At 46.1% G+C, this 17,264-nt stretch overlaps 2 protein-coding genes across 2 annotated transcripts in view; both read left to right on the top strand.

Moving 5' to 3' along the window:
- Positions 1-2,917, top strand: part of LOC125759287 (cytochrome P450 3A19-like) — a 40,112-nt gene extending 37,195 nt beyond the window's left edge. Inside the window, exon 3 of the mRNA XM_049417698.1 lies at positions 2,185-2,917. Coding sequence (XP_049273655.1) covers positions 2,185-2,286 — 102 coding nt within the window. The 3' untranslated portion in view covers positions 2,287-2,917. The remainder of the gene's footprint in view (positions 1-2,184) is intronic.
- The window catches only part of LOC119399439 (cytochrome P450 6a8), a 462,184-nt gene that overhangs the window by 123,581 nt on the left and 321,339 nt on the right, over positions 1-17,264 (top strand). The window lies entirely within an intron of this gene.

Below are 17,264 nucleotides of genomic sequence, written 5' to 3'. Positions count from 1 at the left end.
GGCGAGGCTCATCACAGACACAGTCGCCCCAGTATCAACTAAAGCCATCGTCGGTATTCCGTCAATCAACACATTCACTTTGTTTTTTAACATCACAACAGGCAGAGGTATATCTTGCAAAGACCGTCCGGCGACCTCACCTCCATCGGCCGCGGAAGCTAGTTTCCCGGCGGCGGAGGAGACGTACGACGCCGAGGGGACGGCGAGCGACGAGGTCGGTTAGATGGTGGTGTCAAACTCCGCTCAGAGGCTGGGGAATCGCTGCGTCTGGTCTCGTGCGAAAAACGGTCCCTCGGAAACAAGTCGGTCGTCCGCAGGTCATATGATGTACCGGTTCCTGGTGGCGAGAACATGGGTGGTGTCCTTCGTGATGGGCGGCGTTGACGACAATACCGAGCTATGTGTCCTGTGGAACCGCAGTTGTAGCACACGGGAGGGTCGCGGCTCATGCTGTGTTCGTCGAAACGAATCCTAGGCCGCTGCGGACGACGAGCGAGTTCGTTATCATGCGGGTAACGGGTCTCTGCAGCTCGCTGGAATCCGCTATATCGGTCGTAAGCCGCATTATGGTAATAGGGTCGGTGCTGTCCTTGTGTCAGCGGGACGTAGTCAGGCACAGGATCTCGAGTATAAAAACTCGGTTCTCATTGTGCTCGAGCGTGATAGGAAGGACCTCTGTCGTAGAGACGTGGCTGTTGTCGAGGCGTGAGATCGTACTCCTCAATGCCCTTCGCCGCTTGATGCGAGGAGAAGGACGCAACGTGTGGCTCGAACTCTAGTGGCAGGTGGGAGTGATGACTGCTTGGTTGTGCCACTTGCGCGTACAGGTTGAGTTCCTCACGGACTATTTGCCGGATCGTTGATGCGAGATCGAGCGGCTGGTTGCTCTCTATGCTTGCAACTGTCGTCACATTGGCTAGCCTGCCAAACTTCGGCGTGATGCGCCTCGTCTTGAGTTGTTCGAAAGTGCGACAGTGCCGAATGACATCGGCGACGGAAGTCAGGGTGTCTTTCGCGATGAGGAAACTGTAAACGTCCTCGGCGATTCCTTTTAGAATGTGTCCAACTTTGTCTTCTTCAGTCATTCCAGAGTCCACCGTCCTACACAGTTTTATGACTTCCTCAATGTAAGTCGTGCAGGTTTCGCCTGGCACTTGTGCGCGTTGCATGAGCGTCTGTTCTGCTCTCTTCTTTTTCGTCGTGGAGTCACCGAAACGCTCTTTGATTTCAGAAACAAATCTGTCCCACGTCGTTAACTTTTCCTCGTGATTCTCATACCATACTAACGCAGTGTCTGTTAGGAAGAACACGACGTTCGGAAGCTGGGAAGCGACATCCCACTTGTTGGCGGCACTCACCCGTTTGTAATGGATGAGCCAAGCCTCGACGTCTTCATCCGGCCTTCCGGCGAAGGGACGGGCATCTCGTATCTGTGGAGCAGAACTGGTCGGCGTAGAAGTTGAGGGGGGCTGTGGTCCGTCGGTGTTGTGGAACATGTCCAGCTCAGATGGGTTCGGTGGAAGTCCAGCAAGGCGACGGCTCCGTCGAAGAACTTGCGGTTCAACCTCCGTTTTCGGGTGTCTAGTACCCAGCACCTTCCACCACAACTGTTACAGCGAGTTGTGATAAGGGGGTTTTATTTACAGGAGATGGATGATGGTGGTAGCGCGCTGCGGCCTTGCAATAACCCTTCGTTCTCCTCTTCTTTTCCTCTTCCCGGTCTTTCGCATGACCGTTACAATATGTTTGTGACATGAGATTGCAAACTATACGCAATGAAGAAAATAAAAGAGGTGTGGCTATATGGTAGATGATCTGCTTGCCACGCAGACGGCCTGGGTTCGATTCTCACTCGGACATAGCATTTTTATTACCTATTTTATTTTTCCTAATTTTTCTGTCACAGACAAGATGATGATGTTTCGCTCACAATCAGCGACGCCGACACCGCAATTTCTGCGAAACGAGCTCTTTAACCCTACCGCGTTAAAATGCCTGGGGTTCGCTAAGAAATGCTTCGCATTTAGTACTTGTTTATAATCCTTAGCTAATACTTTTCAAGTGATCTATACCATAGAACTGAAAACTAATCGCCCTGAGGAACGTCGCGTGGCAGTCGTCTTTGAATATGTGGTTCTTGGAAATGTTCTTTATAGGAATACGTATTTTTCTGTTTTCTTGCAGCGTGACCTGGAGATCCACACCTACTCTATTATGGCGGCACCAAAGGAAAAAGTGTTCATCCGACTGCGTAGGCTCCAGAAAGCGCAGAGTGATCCCCACTGATACATCTAAATAGACGTCTATTTTACGGCGGGGCTGTGAGAACCTCGCTAGGTTTTTCATTCGGCCGTGCGCAACTTCGCGTAGCGAGTATGTGCCATAGAAATTGGGCAAGCCCCACTGTTGACCTCAGGCCCACTAAAAACGAAGAAGCTGTATGGCCAAGCGCAAGCTCGTCCAAGCACCATATGTTGGCGTTATGGACATAGTGCTATTTGGTTGTGTCGCACCAATAAACTAATAAACAGGATGATGAAACTGAAGCTGAATCATTGAGGAACTGAATGACCCAATGCAGCTCGCCAATGCTTTGAACATCGGGAGCCGAACGATGGTGCAGTCGGAATGCTGCGCTTGTTTGAAAACCGAACATCCAACAGATTTACTTGACCAATAACGATGAAGGCTACAATTTCTATCAGGCAAAGGATAATGTACACAGGACTGACTGCCGGGGTTGCTTGGCTATAAGAACACCCCGTTGACACGATTGCAGTAGTAATCACGACGCGTTTGACGAAATGTACAAAGATGTATTTACAATGACTGTTCTAAATGTCATGTCACTTGGAAAGCATACTGTCCACTTGGAACACGATGACGTCACACAAAGATCGGAATCCCTGTACCTAACCGAGACATAATGTGGTTTTCTACCACTTTACCAGCCATCCCGCAGCTCCACTGGATATTGGTGTTTGTCATAGCAGATCCGTGGATAAGGTTTTTTGACAGTTAAAACGCTTCTCTGAAACATCCTTTCTTCCTTGCTCCAGTGGTACATATAAATTTGACACGCCCCTTTATTGCGTGTTAAAATATAGCCATACTTGGATAATATAAATGGAGGAGTAGGGCATGTGATGGGCTCTGCTGGCTCATAAAATATTACGGGATCTCCCATTATCCGTATATTGTGAACCAATGTAAATTGAAGAAACCAAATGTTTCTTCCCACGGTGTGTGGTTCGTTTGCCTGGCACTTCCACAACGAGTACAGCCCCCGTAGGATAAGTGTTGTGAAGAGCGACGAATTATTGTGGAACAAAATTTTCTAGCGAAGCAAAACATCGCAGTCAGAAATGAATATGTCACATATTAAATTTGTGGGGATGGTCGCCAGAGGGCCGCTGTGAGGAACAAAATAATATAGGCGCTGCGCAAAGCGCCGACATCGTCGCCTGTGGCGACGGCTCGGAGGCTTAGGCGGGCTCTGGTGAGCAGTGTTCCCGCGAGGGTGAATGCGAATGCTTTTTGCATCGCAATTTAACGCTTCTGTGACCCTTCAGCGATGATCAGAAACAACTGCTGCGTAGTTGGCTGCTCGAACACGTACAAAAAATATCATGCGAGCTCAATTTCGCGAACACTGTCGAAACAGCGAAGCTGATGCCCGTCATTCATCAGGCTATATCGTACTTCTATTTTTTCAAGTGTTCTCTTCGCTGACGCTTAGCTTCGGCCTCCCTCGAGCGAACATCGCGGTTGGCTCGGCGACGACATGCCCGTTCTCGCGTCAGCTCTCGGTGACGCTCAGGTCGGGTGCCTTCTTCATCGGGAGGTATATATATGTGCAGGTATATAATGCGTGGTTTGACGAATAAAATTTTGATGTAAGTCAGCGCAGTTGTTTGTGTCCTTCTCTGCCTGGTCCTTCGTCTTTCGCGCTGTTTCCCTACAATATGTCGTACCAACTCGCCCAAGCAACCACTTTAGAGAACGGGACATGTTCGCTATTAAGAAAGCGCAAACTCCTAAACACTGACACTCCCACGCTATTTTACACTCCACTGCGCGTCACGGTCACCGCATCTTGGCGCGTTTCTCGAGGGTTCACTTCTCGACATCCTCTGCCCTCGCATCTCGCAGCACACCCTCGCATATCGCAGAACGCTCTCGCCTCTTGCAGCACGCCCCGCCTCTCGCAGCACGGCGCAGTCCTACCCTTCCTAGCTTGCCTGACTCTCGCCGCACTGCAAGGCAAAAAGCCACGTAATCAGTTACACGCCAACCCCGGACCTGGACACGAAACCGTCGACTAAGAACAGCTTCGCTTTTAAAACTCGCCAGGAACACCCTTTACAAGTTTGCGGGGCTGCTTCACGAGCAAGCGACGGCGGCGGTGGATTGCCACTGTTCGACACAGAAGTGTCGGCAGTGTTAGATCGATTACCGTGTTTTTACTTCTCCATTTACGCCGCTACGCCTTTAGTGAACGCCATCATGTTTACAGTTGGTCGCCTCATTTAAATTCTGGAAGCTACAATGCGCATGAGGTCGTTGTCACTCGTGAAACGCGATGCCTCTCTGAAAAAACGGATGGGAAGCGCAATCCCAGACAATGCGGAGTGAAGCTATGAAGAAGGAATTGCTCTTAGATGCTTTAAAAGAAAGGACTCCTTGTTCAAAAGCAGGTAACGGCTCCTTCAGAAAAAGGAAAGCGCCGATTGAATCACACGTGTCTTGCACGGAATCGGCTGCATGCTCAACCTATTGATCGCACTGGCATCCAATCTTCGGGGCAAAATGTTTGCTGTGCGCTCGCCTCAGTTATCTGCATATTGGCTGTAGAACTTGGCACCTTAAACAGGACACTAAACCTCGTTTTGAATGCCTCTCAACATGATTTCATGGCAGGGTTGCCGTTAGTGGCGACATTGGCCCCGCCAAGGTAGTCTAGTGGTTATGGCGCTCGACTGCTGACCCGAAGGTCGCGGGATCGAAACCCGGCCGCGGCGGCTGCATTTTTGATGGAGGCGAAAATGTTTGTGACCCGTGTACTTAGATTTAGGTGCACGTTAAAGAACCCCGGGTGGTCGAAATTTCTGGAGCCATCCACTAAAGCGTCTCTCATAATCATTTCGTGGTTTTGGGAGGTTAAATCTCAGATATGATTATTATTATTAAACGGGCGACATTACGACCCCGTCTGGCGACAAAAACTTCAGGTTGTCGTCATGGCTACATTCTGGCTACCTTTAACTTCTGTTCTGGCGCATTAAGTAGCGCTTTTTCATGTTATTTGTAGATAGAAGACAATTTCCCAGCTGTTCTATCGTATCAGCAGATGAGCGCACGGTTTCACTGTCTGAAGCTTAACTGGTATTATGTAAGCTCCACTAATCAAATGCGATCTGCGGCTTCAAGTAAAATCTTCTTCAACGTTTAATGTTCGCACTGGCTTGTGGGCTGGAATGTTCTAAAAATTACTCTGTATCACGCAAGTGCTCTATTATTCTATATATACTATATGCATAGCACACTGAATTTATTATAATTTATTACTTCATTGGCAATTTATTTGTGGATTGAAGATCAATCAAGAATTTAGATGGTCTTCCTTATTCAAAATGCTATTATTTATTGTTCAATATTGAAAACTGTACTGATAATACCACTTCAGTTCAATTTAGCTACAAATTTGGCGATAAAATTAAATGACATGTCCACTTTCGCTACTCTTAGTTCGAGTTCTGGCTACTTTTCAAATCCATCCAACGGCAACCCAGCCTCATGGTATTGGGAAACGCCCGAACTTTATGCCATGATGTCAGCCACTAACGCATACTGACTTTACACAAGTTCAGTTATGCGTGGGGTGGGTTCTGAAACCTTCAAGTGTTTTTAACACGAAAGTGTTTTACGCCTGGGTCCACCACGGCTCTACTGACGTATTTCCGTCACGGATATGACGTTGTAAAATATACATTAACAGATGGAAAAGAAAGAGCTAGAAGAAAAAGTTCCGTTGCCGCCGAACCTACGACCTCTCGCTTCGCAGCGCGCCGTGTGAAACCATTCGGCCACAGAACGTATGTTCTTCAGCTTACTAACGGCGAGCTATTTATATACACCATTTGCCACTCACGATACTCAGAGCTCGGTGGCTTTAGCGGGTTCCTGTTATTACTAGCGAGATGACGCGAAGGGCGCGGAGCGCACGCGCTTATCTCGTGATGGGGGTGGTTTGTACGCCTTGTGCTTTCACCGCAACTTTCCATTGACTTTACAGATAGCATGAAGGTCACTTCACTCGCTGCAGCGGCCGCGTTTTCTAAAGTAGCACGTTGCTCACATACAAAGAAGTAACAAAGAAGTAACAATCGTGCGTGCTTTCTGCTTTAGAGCACGCTAAAAGTTTCGAGTTGCCTGCCGTTCTTCGCGTGACATTACAATTTGCTGCTATAGCATTCATTCCTTCGCCCTTGTGGCTAAACAATGCACAATAAACGCTCAACTACCCATGTGAAGACACGTTTCACTTTATTATTATACCGGGGGATTAGCCATGTTTTTTCTTCGTTCTTGCTAGTGGTGCTAGCTACTGCTGTTTTTTTTTTCTTTTGCACGAAACTGGTGAGTATATGTTGATGTTGCTTCCTTTTTCCTCTTTTGTATCTCCTTTGAAAATGATTCCAATGAAGCACGTGGTCTACAGGTAATATTCATGAACACTCTTCGCATTTTCTTTCAAACTATATATTGCGACTACGTACATTTAACTAATTGCTTGTCCCACCTATCCGTAACGTTATTAACCTTTTAGAGAGGATGGAAGCCCCTGGGAGCCTACGAAAAACACCAAGATCTCCAGCCAGTATTTTCTGAACGGCGAACGATCAGGTGATCAAATAAACCCAACTGACGTATTATTGCCGGCGTCCTCTTCGTGCTATTTTTCTTATGTTTATAGCGCTGGTTTCGATGTTTTACCAGCGCTGAGATTTCACGTGGCCGCACCTTTACGAGTCATTCGCCGGTGCGACAGCGCTCCCTAAAAATCTACTATAAAGCACATGTCATGTAAACGATGGTAGTGTGTCCATAGAAAGCCGTGGTTCGCACGTCAACAAATGAAGTCATTAACGGTCAGGGCGTTATACAGAAAGTGGCGCATTTCTGATTAGCGCCACTTCATAGAGAAGCTTGTTGATGCTCGTCCGTGCATGGCCTCCGAGATTGCGTGCCATATATTGGAGCTGATGGTCCGTGACAAACACTCGGCGCTTATGGTGACAATGTCATCCCATAAAGCTGTGAAATCGGACACATGACCACTATTATAATTTGTGGTTCCTTTGCTCACACCTTTACCACAGAAGCAATTGTTTGAGAGTCGCACAAGCGCCAAATCGCGCACGCACATCACCCAAGCTTGCAGTGAAAGCAAGCGTCTCCGGCGCGAAGCCCGCCCGCGGTTCCAACGGCCGTCGCTATCGCCGCTACGCCCCTGCCCATGATGATGTATAAATGCACTTGAGCGCTTTGTAATGGGCGGGCCTTTGAACCCCTCTCTCGTTGCGCAGTGCACATGTTTTGACATCTGGCGTGATTCTACTCTACGCCTCTGCCACGAAACACTACCTGTGTTAAGGAGATTCCTCGGATTACATGATATACCAATAGGTTTTTTTTTCGGAAGAAGTTTCAAGCAATGGCGCATCTCTGTGGTAGAACATGTGCTTGCAACGCGCGAAGCATGGTTTCCATTTTCCCACGATCCAAGTGTTTTTTATTACTTCTTTATTTACATCTATCTCAAATTTTCGCTAGCGGACAACGCTGATTTTTCGCTTACGAGCAACGACGCCGACACCGGAATTTCTGCGAAGCGAGTTCTTATATATATTTTTAGTCTTTGTCTTCCTATCAAGTGCGGAGGGCTTTAGGGATCGGGCTGTCGTAGCTTGGCGTAACGTTGGCAAAACCACGTATAGCATAGCCACCTGTAGCATATTGAGCGCCCACTCGCGCCAAGGAGAAGTCTTCTTCCTATTGTTCTTCGGGCACCTTGATTATGATATCAAGGGCGGAGCGCTTTAATAGCCAGTGCTGCCGTATGCTGTCGTCCCTTGGCTAACGTCTGTCGTCCTTGGCTAACGGCTGTCGTCCCTTGGCAAAACCATGTATAAAAATAGAAAAGAGGGGAATTAAAAGCGAGAAAAGAGGCAGCAAGCAAGAATAAATAGAAATAGAGAGAGAAAAAAGACAGAACAAACTTAAAAAGAGCAAAAGAAAGAAAAAATAAAAGGAAAGAGGGAGAAAACCGAAGAGATACAAAGAAGGCTGTGCAGCTCCGTATTTCCTTCAGGCTTGACCCTACTAGTGCGAAGCCGCCGTCTTCAAAGTCGCTGTACGTCTCCCCATCGTCTACGTCGGTCTCTTCTAGGTCGCTCCATACACGCGCGACCGAAAACTCGTCGTCATTACAGGCTTCAACCAGTTCGTCTTGTTGTGGTTCTTCTTTACCCAGGCTGGCCGTTTTTACAATGGCCAGCTAAACGGCTGAGAACAGAGCCCTTTAGAGAGTAAGTGTGCTCCCTCAGCCGATCAGAAATGGCGGATGTTATCCGATTCTTGATAAGTGCGTGGTCACTGTGTGCAATAACGAGCAGCGCACACGCGAGATGAGTGACGCCTTCCATGTTCAACAGCATGGTGTTTCTTGCGTAAGCGTGCCTTCAGTTCCCCTTTCTGCAGTGAAATTGGGTATCTCGGGGGTGCTAGTGTGACAGCTTTCTGATAATGTACTCGAGCTGACTATCATTGTCATACAGCCTGTATCACATGTGTATGCATTTCTGCTTATGTTTCGCTGTTCTGCACAGATACGTGCTTCATGTAGATTGCAGTTGTTTTATAATAAACCTTGGTGGTTAGCCAGCGCCGTGTCTGCGCCATCAGCTCGTCCCGTGCTAAGCGCTGTTTTATTCGTCATTTAATGCCGGAGTCAAACGGTCACTTGCGATTGCGAGCGAGCCAGATAATGATCGAATTTTACGATCGTGATTGGCTCATTTACGCAAGCTGCAGAAGGGAGTCAATTCCTATTGGGAAATTTCTTTTCTTATCGGGCTTAATCGCGATTAGCAGTGCAGTGTGTGACACCGGTATAATATGCACCAAACAGCCCAATCAAGAACGCTACTCACATCACCATATGGCCTCCTCATGACGTCACAAATCGCGAAAATTTGTGACATCACTGTGGCATCGTTGCGACGTCACGTAATGCCGTCATCACGTGACATCGTCGCTTGGTTAAAGGTGGCCTGATCACGGAGGCCGTGCAAAAATAGGTGATGTGCAGAAATCTTTCGGAGGGTGACGGGGCAGGATAAAAACATTTACTGAGAAGAAAAAGAAGATGGCTTTCGCCTTAGAGGTGTCTTAAATGAATGCATAACGGACCATGTGAGTTTTATTTCTTGCTTAGAGTGTTCAAGGACATGGGATTATATAATGAAGCAAATGTACTTTTCTACGAAATGGTTTAAATCTGCGAATTCAAGACAGCAGTCGAAACGTGTTACAAGAGCACAAGATTTAGGTTCGCTTGTAAAGTTCTGTCTGTGCATCTGGGATACAATTTATTCCAATTCGTTGATTTCGCCGCCCAGGTAGACGTTGTTTTCTGTATGCAGGAGTTGGCTGCGAAGAAATGCCATTTTGAGCCTCCAATAATTTTCAATTGCTTATCTTTTAAAAAAAGCACCAAATAATTTCGCGGAAGCAGTACCTGTGCTAATCAGCAACATAGTGATCCTTAGGCGCATCTGTTTTTTCAACCATTGTGATGTGACCGTGCAAGGCTGCTTGCTTCAGTTCTAAGACTAGGATCTTACGTATACCAGTAAGTATTTGGGCATCTCTGCTGACCCTGGACGAGTTGTGTTCAACAGGCAATAGCACCAGATTTGTGGCAAACCAACGCTATCTACCTTTCATGCTTTACCCGTCAACTTCACCTGTTATGTAGCACGTAATTCGCATGCGGAGTAAGAAGAGAGCACTCTACAGCCCTTCGTTCCGAAGTGTTGCCCGCGCAGCAGGAAAGGGTTCACTGATGCTATAAATCAAGCATCCCAACAAACTTCGCCGAGGTAATATCTGCGAAAACATATACGTGTAAAAACGAGCATCACTTGCACAGATTGCAGCGCAGAAAACCAGTTCGCTAGCTATGTGTACATGGAGCATTACTAAAATGACTCTACAAGGAGGGCTCAGTGCAATGGTGTCTCACCTATGGAAAGAATGGAAACGACAAGGAACGATTTCATTCTCACCGCTTGCATCTTTGTCCTTGGAAATGGCAGGTGAATGCGCATTTTAGGCTGTCCACTTGGGTTTTCCTTTTTAGTTTCCAATAAAGAAAAGCAGTTGAGCTCGATTTATTGTTTATTGTGCTCCGGACCACTAAAAGGTGTTTGATATATGGGATTCTCGTGAAAATAAGGAAAGGTCATTTTGCGGTAGCCTGCGCCGACACACAACGCTGAACCGCCCGCGTTTGTATTGTCTCGTATTAGAGACTAAAGCGACATTACGCGCACGCTTCGCTTAGACGAATACATCATATTCCTTGACGCACAACCATGGTTCGTAAAAAGGCGTTCATGTATGTGCCTTTTTTTCTTTTGCGAATAATTTTTCTCGGAAAAAGCTGGCGTTGTAATAAAGCACAGTGAAAGTTCTGTCTGATAGTAATACAATGTTTGGCGTTCGCAGGTGGCCATCCTGCGTTCATCTTTAAGTCAAAGATTTGTGCCTGAAGTACCATGTGGTCAAATAGTACTTTCTTCTTTTAATAGATCAAAACCTTGTACACCAATGGCGCCATATGATAGAAAGCTATAACTTAACATTTATCCTTTTAAGGATACTAATCTGGCGCATATGAGAGAGAGAATAACTAATATTTATTTTGTGAAGATAGCTTCGGGGAGGCGTAATCATTTCCAAGTTCCTTAAAATAAGGCCGCATCCTGGGCTTCGGCTGTCAGCTTCAGTTGGCTATTGATAAATTGGGCAATCGATGAACTTTAACGCACTTTCGAACTCAAGCCACAAAGATCGGTTTCAGCTGATCGCTAGTGTGGTAAAAAGCTCTTTGGTGTGGAAACATTTGTGGAGTTTCTGTTATGACGGTCGGCGGCCTCGTATTAATCATGGGGACTCAGGTGCACCGCGGGAGCCGCACTGTGGAGAGTCGTGCATGGCCTGTCGGGTAATTTCTGGTTGAAGGAGGATATGTAGTGACCTATACAGCTCAGAGTAATCTCTCCTGCTCTGTTGGTCGTGACTTGTGCGACGGAGGCTTTGACATTTACCATTGCTGATGTGCTTGGTCAGATACATCCATGATCATCTTATCCGTCAGTGATCTGCGGTAGGCAGCACTGCCAGAACACAGTGTATTGGATTATGCAAGTAAATTTCGGAGCAACCGAAAATATTCGCCGCAGAACATTTTATCACCACGTTTAAAATGCTCATATTACGCAAGTTCCAAGTGCGCAAGGTTCGTACGTGAGGGAACGTTTTTGCTATTGTAAACCGAAGAGCCGATGTTTGGAAGCTTGGTATCCGGAATGATCGAAAGTTAGCACGATGACTACCAGAAAAGCGCAGCGTATTGTCGTTTTAAAATGACATCCCATTTCCTGCGGCTATTAGCGGTGTCCCTGACTTCGTTTCAGCGAGGTGGCGTGGCGTTATACGAGCTGTGTGGGAACGCCTCAATGGCGGATGAAGTTAACCGGAATACCGGCATATGTAAGCTGCCTATGGCTTTCTCCTTCACGTCCCCTTTGGCTATCGCATAAGCACCTCCTTGAAATTTTTCATCCGTTGCCGCCTCAGATCCTGTCTGCCTGTTTTATTTTTCTTTATAGAACCGTCTATTCCAATATTCGACTCTTAATTACGCCACTACTGACTCGGACTCCTACAGTATTTTTGCTAAGTTTTCTCATCACTAGTCTGAACTTGTCTTATCCTACAAATTCTGCCAAATATATTTGCATTTGGTTTCAATTCCAAAACCTTTCACCTATAGGTATATCTTCTACGGATAGCGCAGGCTTCAAATGCAAAAGTGCTGTTTTTTTGTCTTCCTATATATATATATATATATATATATATATATATATATATATAATATAAAAGAAAGTTCTGAAGGTCCGGTGCACATGTAGTTGAAAAAATGAAGGAGCACACTTACGAAAATTGCATATTTTTACTCATTTACGTTTCGGCCGTGGGGCACGGCCTCCGTCAGAATGAACAGAAGTATATGCGTACAGCCGCTTTTATGGGCATGAACACGTGGGTGAAGTGAATGTACAAAATTTACAAAGCAATGATAAAACAAATATGGTAAATCAAGCTGCATTAAGGGCATGAACAAGCGCTTATAAAAATGAGCCATTGACCGCACTAGTCTCGATAGTTGCACGTGAAGAGACAAGACGACAGCGATTGTTCGATAAGCAAACTTTTTTGCAGCTGTGTTAGGCGCGTTTCATTGCAGTTATGACAAAAATTCGAACATCAAGGCATCACAGAAAGACACCAAACTTTTCCTACGCTCTCGTTAATGCCGGACGATACAGTGTTAAATTTATGGATTAGAAATGATTCTCGAACTACGCGATCATGGTGCGATTTGAAGCCTGATTGTAATATCGTCACTATGATTTTGTCAAATGAATGACCTGGCAGCCGAACATGTTTAGACAGTGGAAGATGTGGCAAACTGTTAGCGTGTGCTCTGTGATTGTTGAAACGGATACGAAATGATGTTTCGATCTGACCGATGTATTGCATGTGACACACTGAGCATTCAAGTAAGTAGATCACGTTAGTGCTGTCGCAGCTGAAGTCTCCGTTAATCTTAACTGAAAAATTAGATACTGTGCTTTTACCAGTCTTTGCAGTGGTCATATGCGCACAAAGTTTACACCGTGGTTTGTTACAAGGATGACAACCAACAGGAGCTATGGCTTTAGTCTTGGATGAAGTTACGATATCGCGCAGGTTCCTTGATCGGCGATAAACCACTCTTGGTGATTCCGTGAAAATGTTCTGAAGCCGATCGCTCTGTGTCAATAGGTTGTAGTGCTTACTGAGAATGCGCGACACGTTAGGAATAGATGCAGAATGCGTTAGGATGAGGTTAGTTCGTGAGGTCGGCGCTAATCGCTTGTCAGTGCTGATGAGATCTTTACGGTCTAGAGAATCGGCCCGCTTGAGAGCGTCGTCAATTATACGTGAAGGATAGTGCTGCTCTATTAGTGCTTTGCGTAGCTGGTCACAGTTACGAGTGTATTCACTGTCGTCCGAACAAATTCTTTTGAAACGGATAGCTCGGCTATAAGGGATACTCGTTTTGCAATGTTTGACATGACTGCTTTTAAAATGGAGATACCGCTGTCGGTCAGTGGGCTTTCTGTAAAGGTTCGTAGTCAGTTCACCACTGCACAAAGAGACAGCGACGTCAAGGAAGTTTATGCTGAGTGGTGAATAAGAATCGGAAAAGGAAATTGATGGTTCTACGTTACTGGAGTCAGAAATGAAACACAGTAATGCAGCTTCACCGTGGTGCCAAATTAAGAAAATATCGGCGATGAAGCGTCTGTAATAAAGCGGTTTAAGATCACGAGTGGTGAGGAAATCGTTTTCTAGCACGCCCATAAAAATGTTCGCATAGTTTGGACATATTTTTGTGCCCATCGAGGTGCCGCTGCTTTGAACGTAATGTTCGCTGTCGAATTCAAAGTTGTTAAGCTCGAGGATTAGTGGTAAAATAATGCCTAGGGTGGTATCGTCGATGGGTTTGTCATCTACGGAGTCGTTATAAGCATGGAGTACAGACTGGATCCCATCTGCACGGGGAATGTTCGTGTACAGTGGCGCCACGTCCAGTGTGACCAGAAGAGCGTCACCTGGAACATGCAAATCAGCTATGTCGGACACAAAGTGGTTAGTATCCTTGATATAGGAAGAAAACTTAGGAGGAATGGAACTGATTGTGCTATCTACGTAGCGGGACAGGTATTCCGCGACAGTTATATATATATATATATATATATATATATATATATATATATATATATATATATATATATATATATATATATATATATATATATATTGCAGCTTCCTTCTTTTAACAGCGAAGCTGTTTAGCAATTCGTTCCTTGTTCACTCCGTACGAAAAACCTATCATCATCATAAACGGGTAAGCGCCACAGAATTCGGGTAAATCCCACTACGCATCCTTGGCACAGTAAAATTAAAGAAGGCAACATATAGCCCAACAAACGGGCGTGTGCCACAGAAATTTGCGCCGACTTTCAGAAAACAATCATCATCATAAATGCGTATGTACCACAGCAACTGGGTCAATCCCATTACACACAACCTCAACAAAAACATGGCTGATCCCTCCGTCATAGGAATCGGTATAACACGAAAGTGAAGCCTGTCTTCACTGAGGTAGTGTTTGTGTAGCGATGTATGAGAGCGTGTACAATTTCTATTCGTGTTTGGTAGCTATACCACAGTTTGACGCGGATGCACCCATGTTGATGCCTAGCGGCATGTCTCCATCGCGACAACTAACACCCATGATCATGTATAAATCGTTGTGCTAGCTGAAGTAGCGAACATATATTTGGACACAACGAATCGTGAATCCCGCGTAAAGATAACATCAACAAGCTCATAATCAACATTGGCACCTGACATGCATTTCTTCAAAAAGTCGTCAATTAAGGAGAGAAACGGCACGGTGTGCGCTTTCTTCTAATGGATAAACTGCGCCTGTGCTCATGCAAACACTACCACACTGCGCTTCAGCAATGCGGGAGGCAGATGTTCGCAGCTTGAGCCGCAAACGCGTGCGTCCCGCTGGCGTCTGTCTTGCCCCACCAGGACATGACATTCGCCCGTCGAATTCGTGTCCTTTCTGCAACGCGTATTGCAGCAGTTTTGTTAGTCGGTGCTCTCGCAATCGAAGCAGTCGGCGGCGGAGAAATCCCGCTGGTGCATTTGGAAGCTGCACTAATCCGATGAGCCGGTGCACGCTAACACGAAGCGAAAAGCAGAGAACGTAACTGCGTCTAGGGTGCGTCGGTGACGCCAGCACGGCCAGTGTCCCTCGCTGGTATCGAGACGATTCAACCATGACGTCCGAGATTGTAAGCTCTAGTAAGTGTCGATCGTCAAGCATTATTTCTTTTTACCTCTCACAGAGGGCGGCACCGCCCCGCTCCACCCCGCCTGCCTAGGCCGCCAACAGAGAGCACCGTGCGAGAGAGAATGTGTCAAAGATATAAGGCGCGTTCGTGAAGCGTCCAACATCTGCGAAGGTCGCTTAGTTGGTTGAGCATCGGGCGTTTACAGTCGCGGCCGGCAGGTCGTGGGTTCGAATCTCAGCGGCAGAACCTTTTATGGTTTATCTTTCTCGCCTGTTGACGCCCACTTTATCAACGTCATACCCGTAACGGAAGTGCTTGGTGGACCCCGGCATAAAACACTTTCGTGTTCAAAGAAGGCAACAGTTAGCCCAACAAATTGCGTGTGCGTTACCAGTCACACCACTGTCACGTGATACCTTGTGGTTATAAAAGCTAGTGCACAGCTCTCGCTTAACCATACTCAGCTATGGGTCGCCCGAAGATAAATCGCACTCCCGGAGAAGAAGCCGCCATCCAAGAAGCAAGGCTTGTCGCGGCTAGAGAACGGCTACGGCGGCGTCAGTTGGATCCGGAATATCATGCCCAAGAAGCTGAACAGAAGAGACTGCGGTGGCACGAAGATATGAGTTTCTTTACACAGAAAACCTCTCACTTCATATGTTCATGCAAATTAAAGAAAACTGGACAAATTTTGAGTCCAGCTATCTTGAAACGACCACAGACCGCAGCCTACGTGTGATAAACTATAAACTACCTAAGACCAGAACAACTTACGGGACGCAATGCTTGAGATACAAAATTTCTAGGCTCTTAAATTCAAACAAACAACTGTTAGATATAATAAAGGAATCGTCCTCTTTAACAGTATATAAAAGAAAAATCTGCAAATATCGTTAAATGTGTTGCACATTGTTGTTTTGTCAGTGCCAATGACTGCAGGCGGAATAATATGTTGTATTATTCCTTATGCTAGTTCCGTCGCCTATGTTATTTATTGTACTAATGTTAATCATGTTTATCATGTTGTATATGTTACTGGACCATGTGTTTATTGTCTATATAGCTGTTTTTTTAATTACGTTGCTTCGCCGAGCACTGATTGTACAGGGGTCAGGGCCTCAGTCAGGCGCGTGCTCGTGCCTTTAGCCCTCACCCCTTTGGTTTTCTGTAAGAAAACTATCAAACGTGTGAATAAAAAAAATACAGAATGCAAATACAGCGAAGTTCAACCCATGTTCAAGCAAAAGTTCAACATTGTTACACCCAAGTTTAAGCCAAATGTCTGTATGGTTCTGGGCCGACCACTGCCCGGAAACTCATACAGATGAAGGGCGAGACGCCAAGGAACACGACTTTACCGATCGAGTGCTCGGCCGTGATTGTTCGTCCACGGTCGCTGAGCGCGAGGTGGGAGCACCCCATCGTCCATTGTTCCCTTCTAAAGTCGGCGCGCTCGTAGCCGCCGAGCACTTTCACAAGTTCAACATCGCTACAGCCAAGTCCAAGCCAAGTTAAAGCAAAAGTTCAAACAAAAGTTCTGCCTAGGTACAGCAATAGGTAAGCATGAAACCTCTCATCTTCTCTGTGTATTGAGCATTGCGCGGCTTAGTGCAAGCTTCGGGCAATTTTTTGTAGTATTTTTTAATGTTCATCCTCTTTTCTGGTCCCGCCTTTCGCATTCACTGTAGCACTCCTGCTTCTCTCTTTGTTTTTGAGCATTCATGATTATCTACTTTCACACAGCTGCCATGTACATGGTTGTGAACTTCTCGCTGAAAATAAAGAATGGTGCTTAAGCAGCCCGATGCTAAGCAAAAAAGATATTCGTGGGCATATTTAGAAGTAGAGCTACAGCCTAAAGAACAGTTCTCTCCGAAACACAAAAAAATTGGAGGACGCTTGAGCTTTGCCTTCAAGATTAGAACGCGATAGCGTAATCGGATTCCATTTGCATGACCTTCACAAACGCTAATCTGGCTTCGCTTCTGGCTTGAA

Source organism: Rhipicephalus sanguineus, chromosome 7, assembly GCF_013339695.2.
Source record: "Rhipicephalus sanguineus isolate Rsan-2018 chromosome 7, BIME_Rsan_1.4, whole genome shotgun sequence".
In the NCBI taxonomy this organism is placed as follows: Eukaryota; Metazoa; Arthropoda; class Arachnida; order Ixodida; family Ixodidae; genus Rhipicephalus; species Rhipicephalus sanguineus.
Note: the sequence above shows the minus strand (reverse complement) of the source record. Positions and strands in the feature narration are given on the sequence as shown.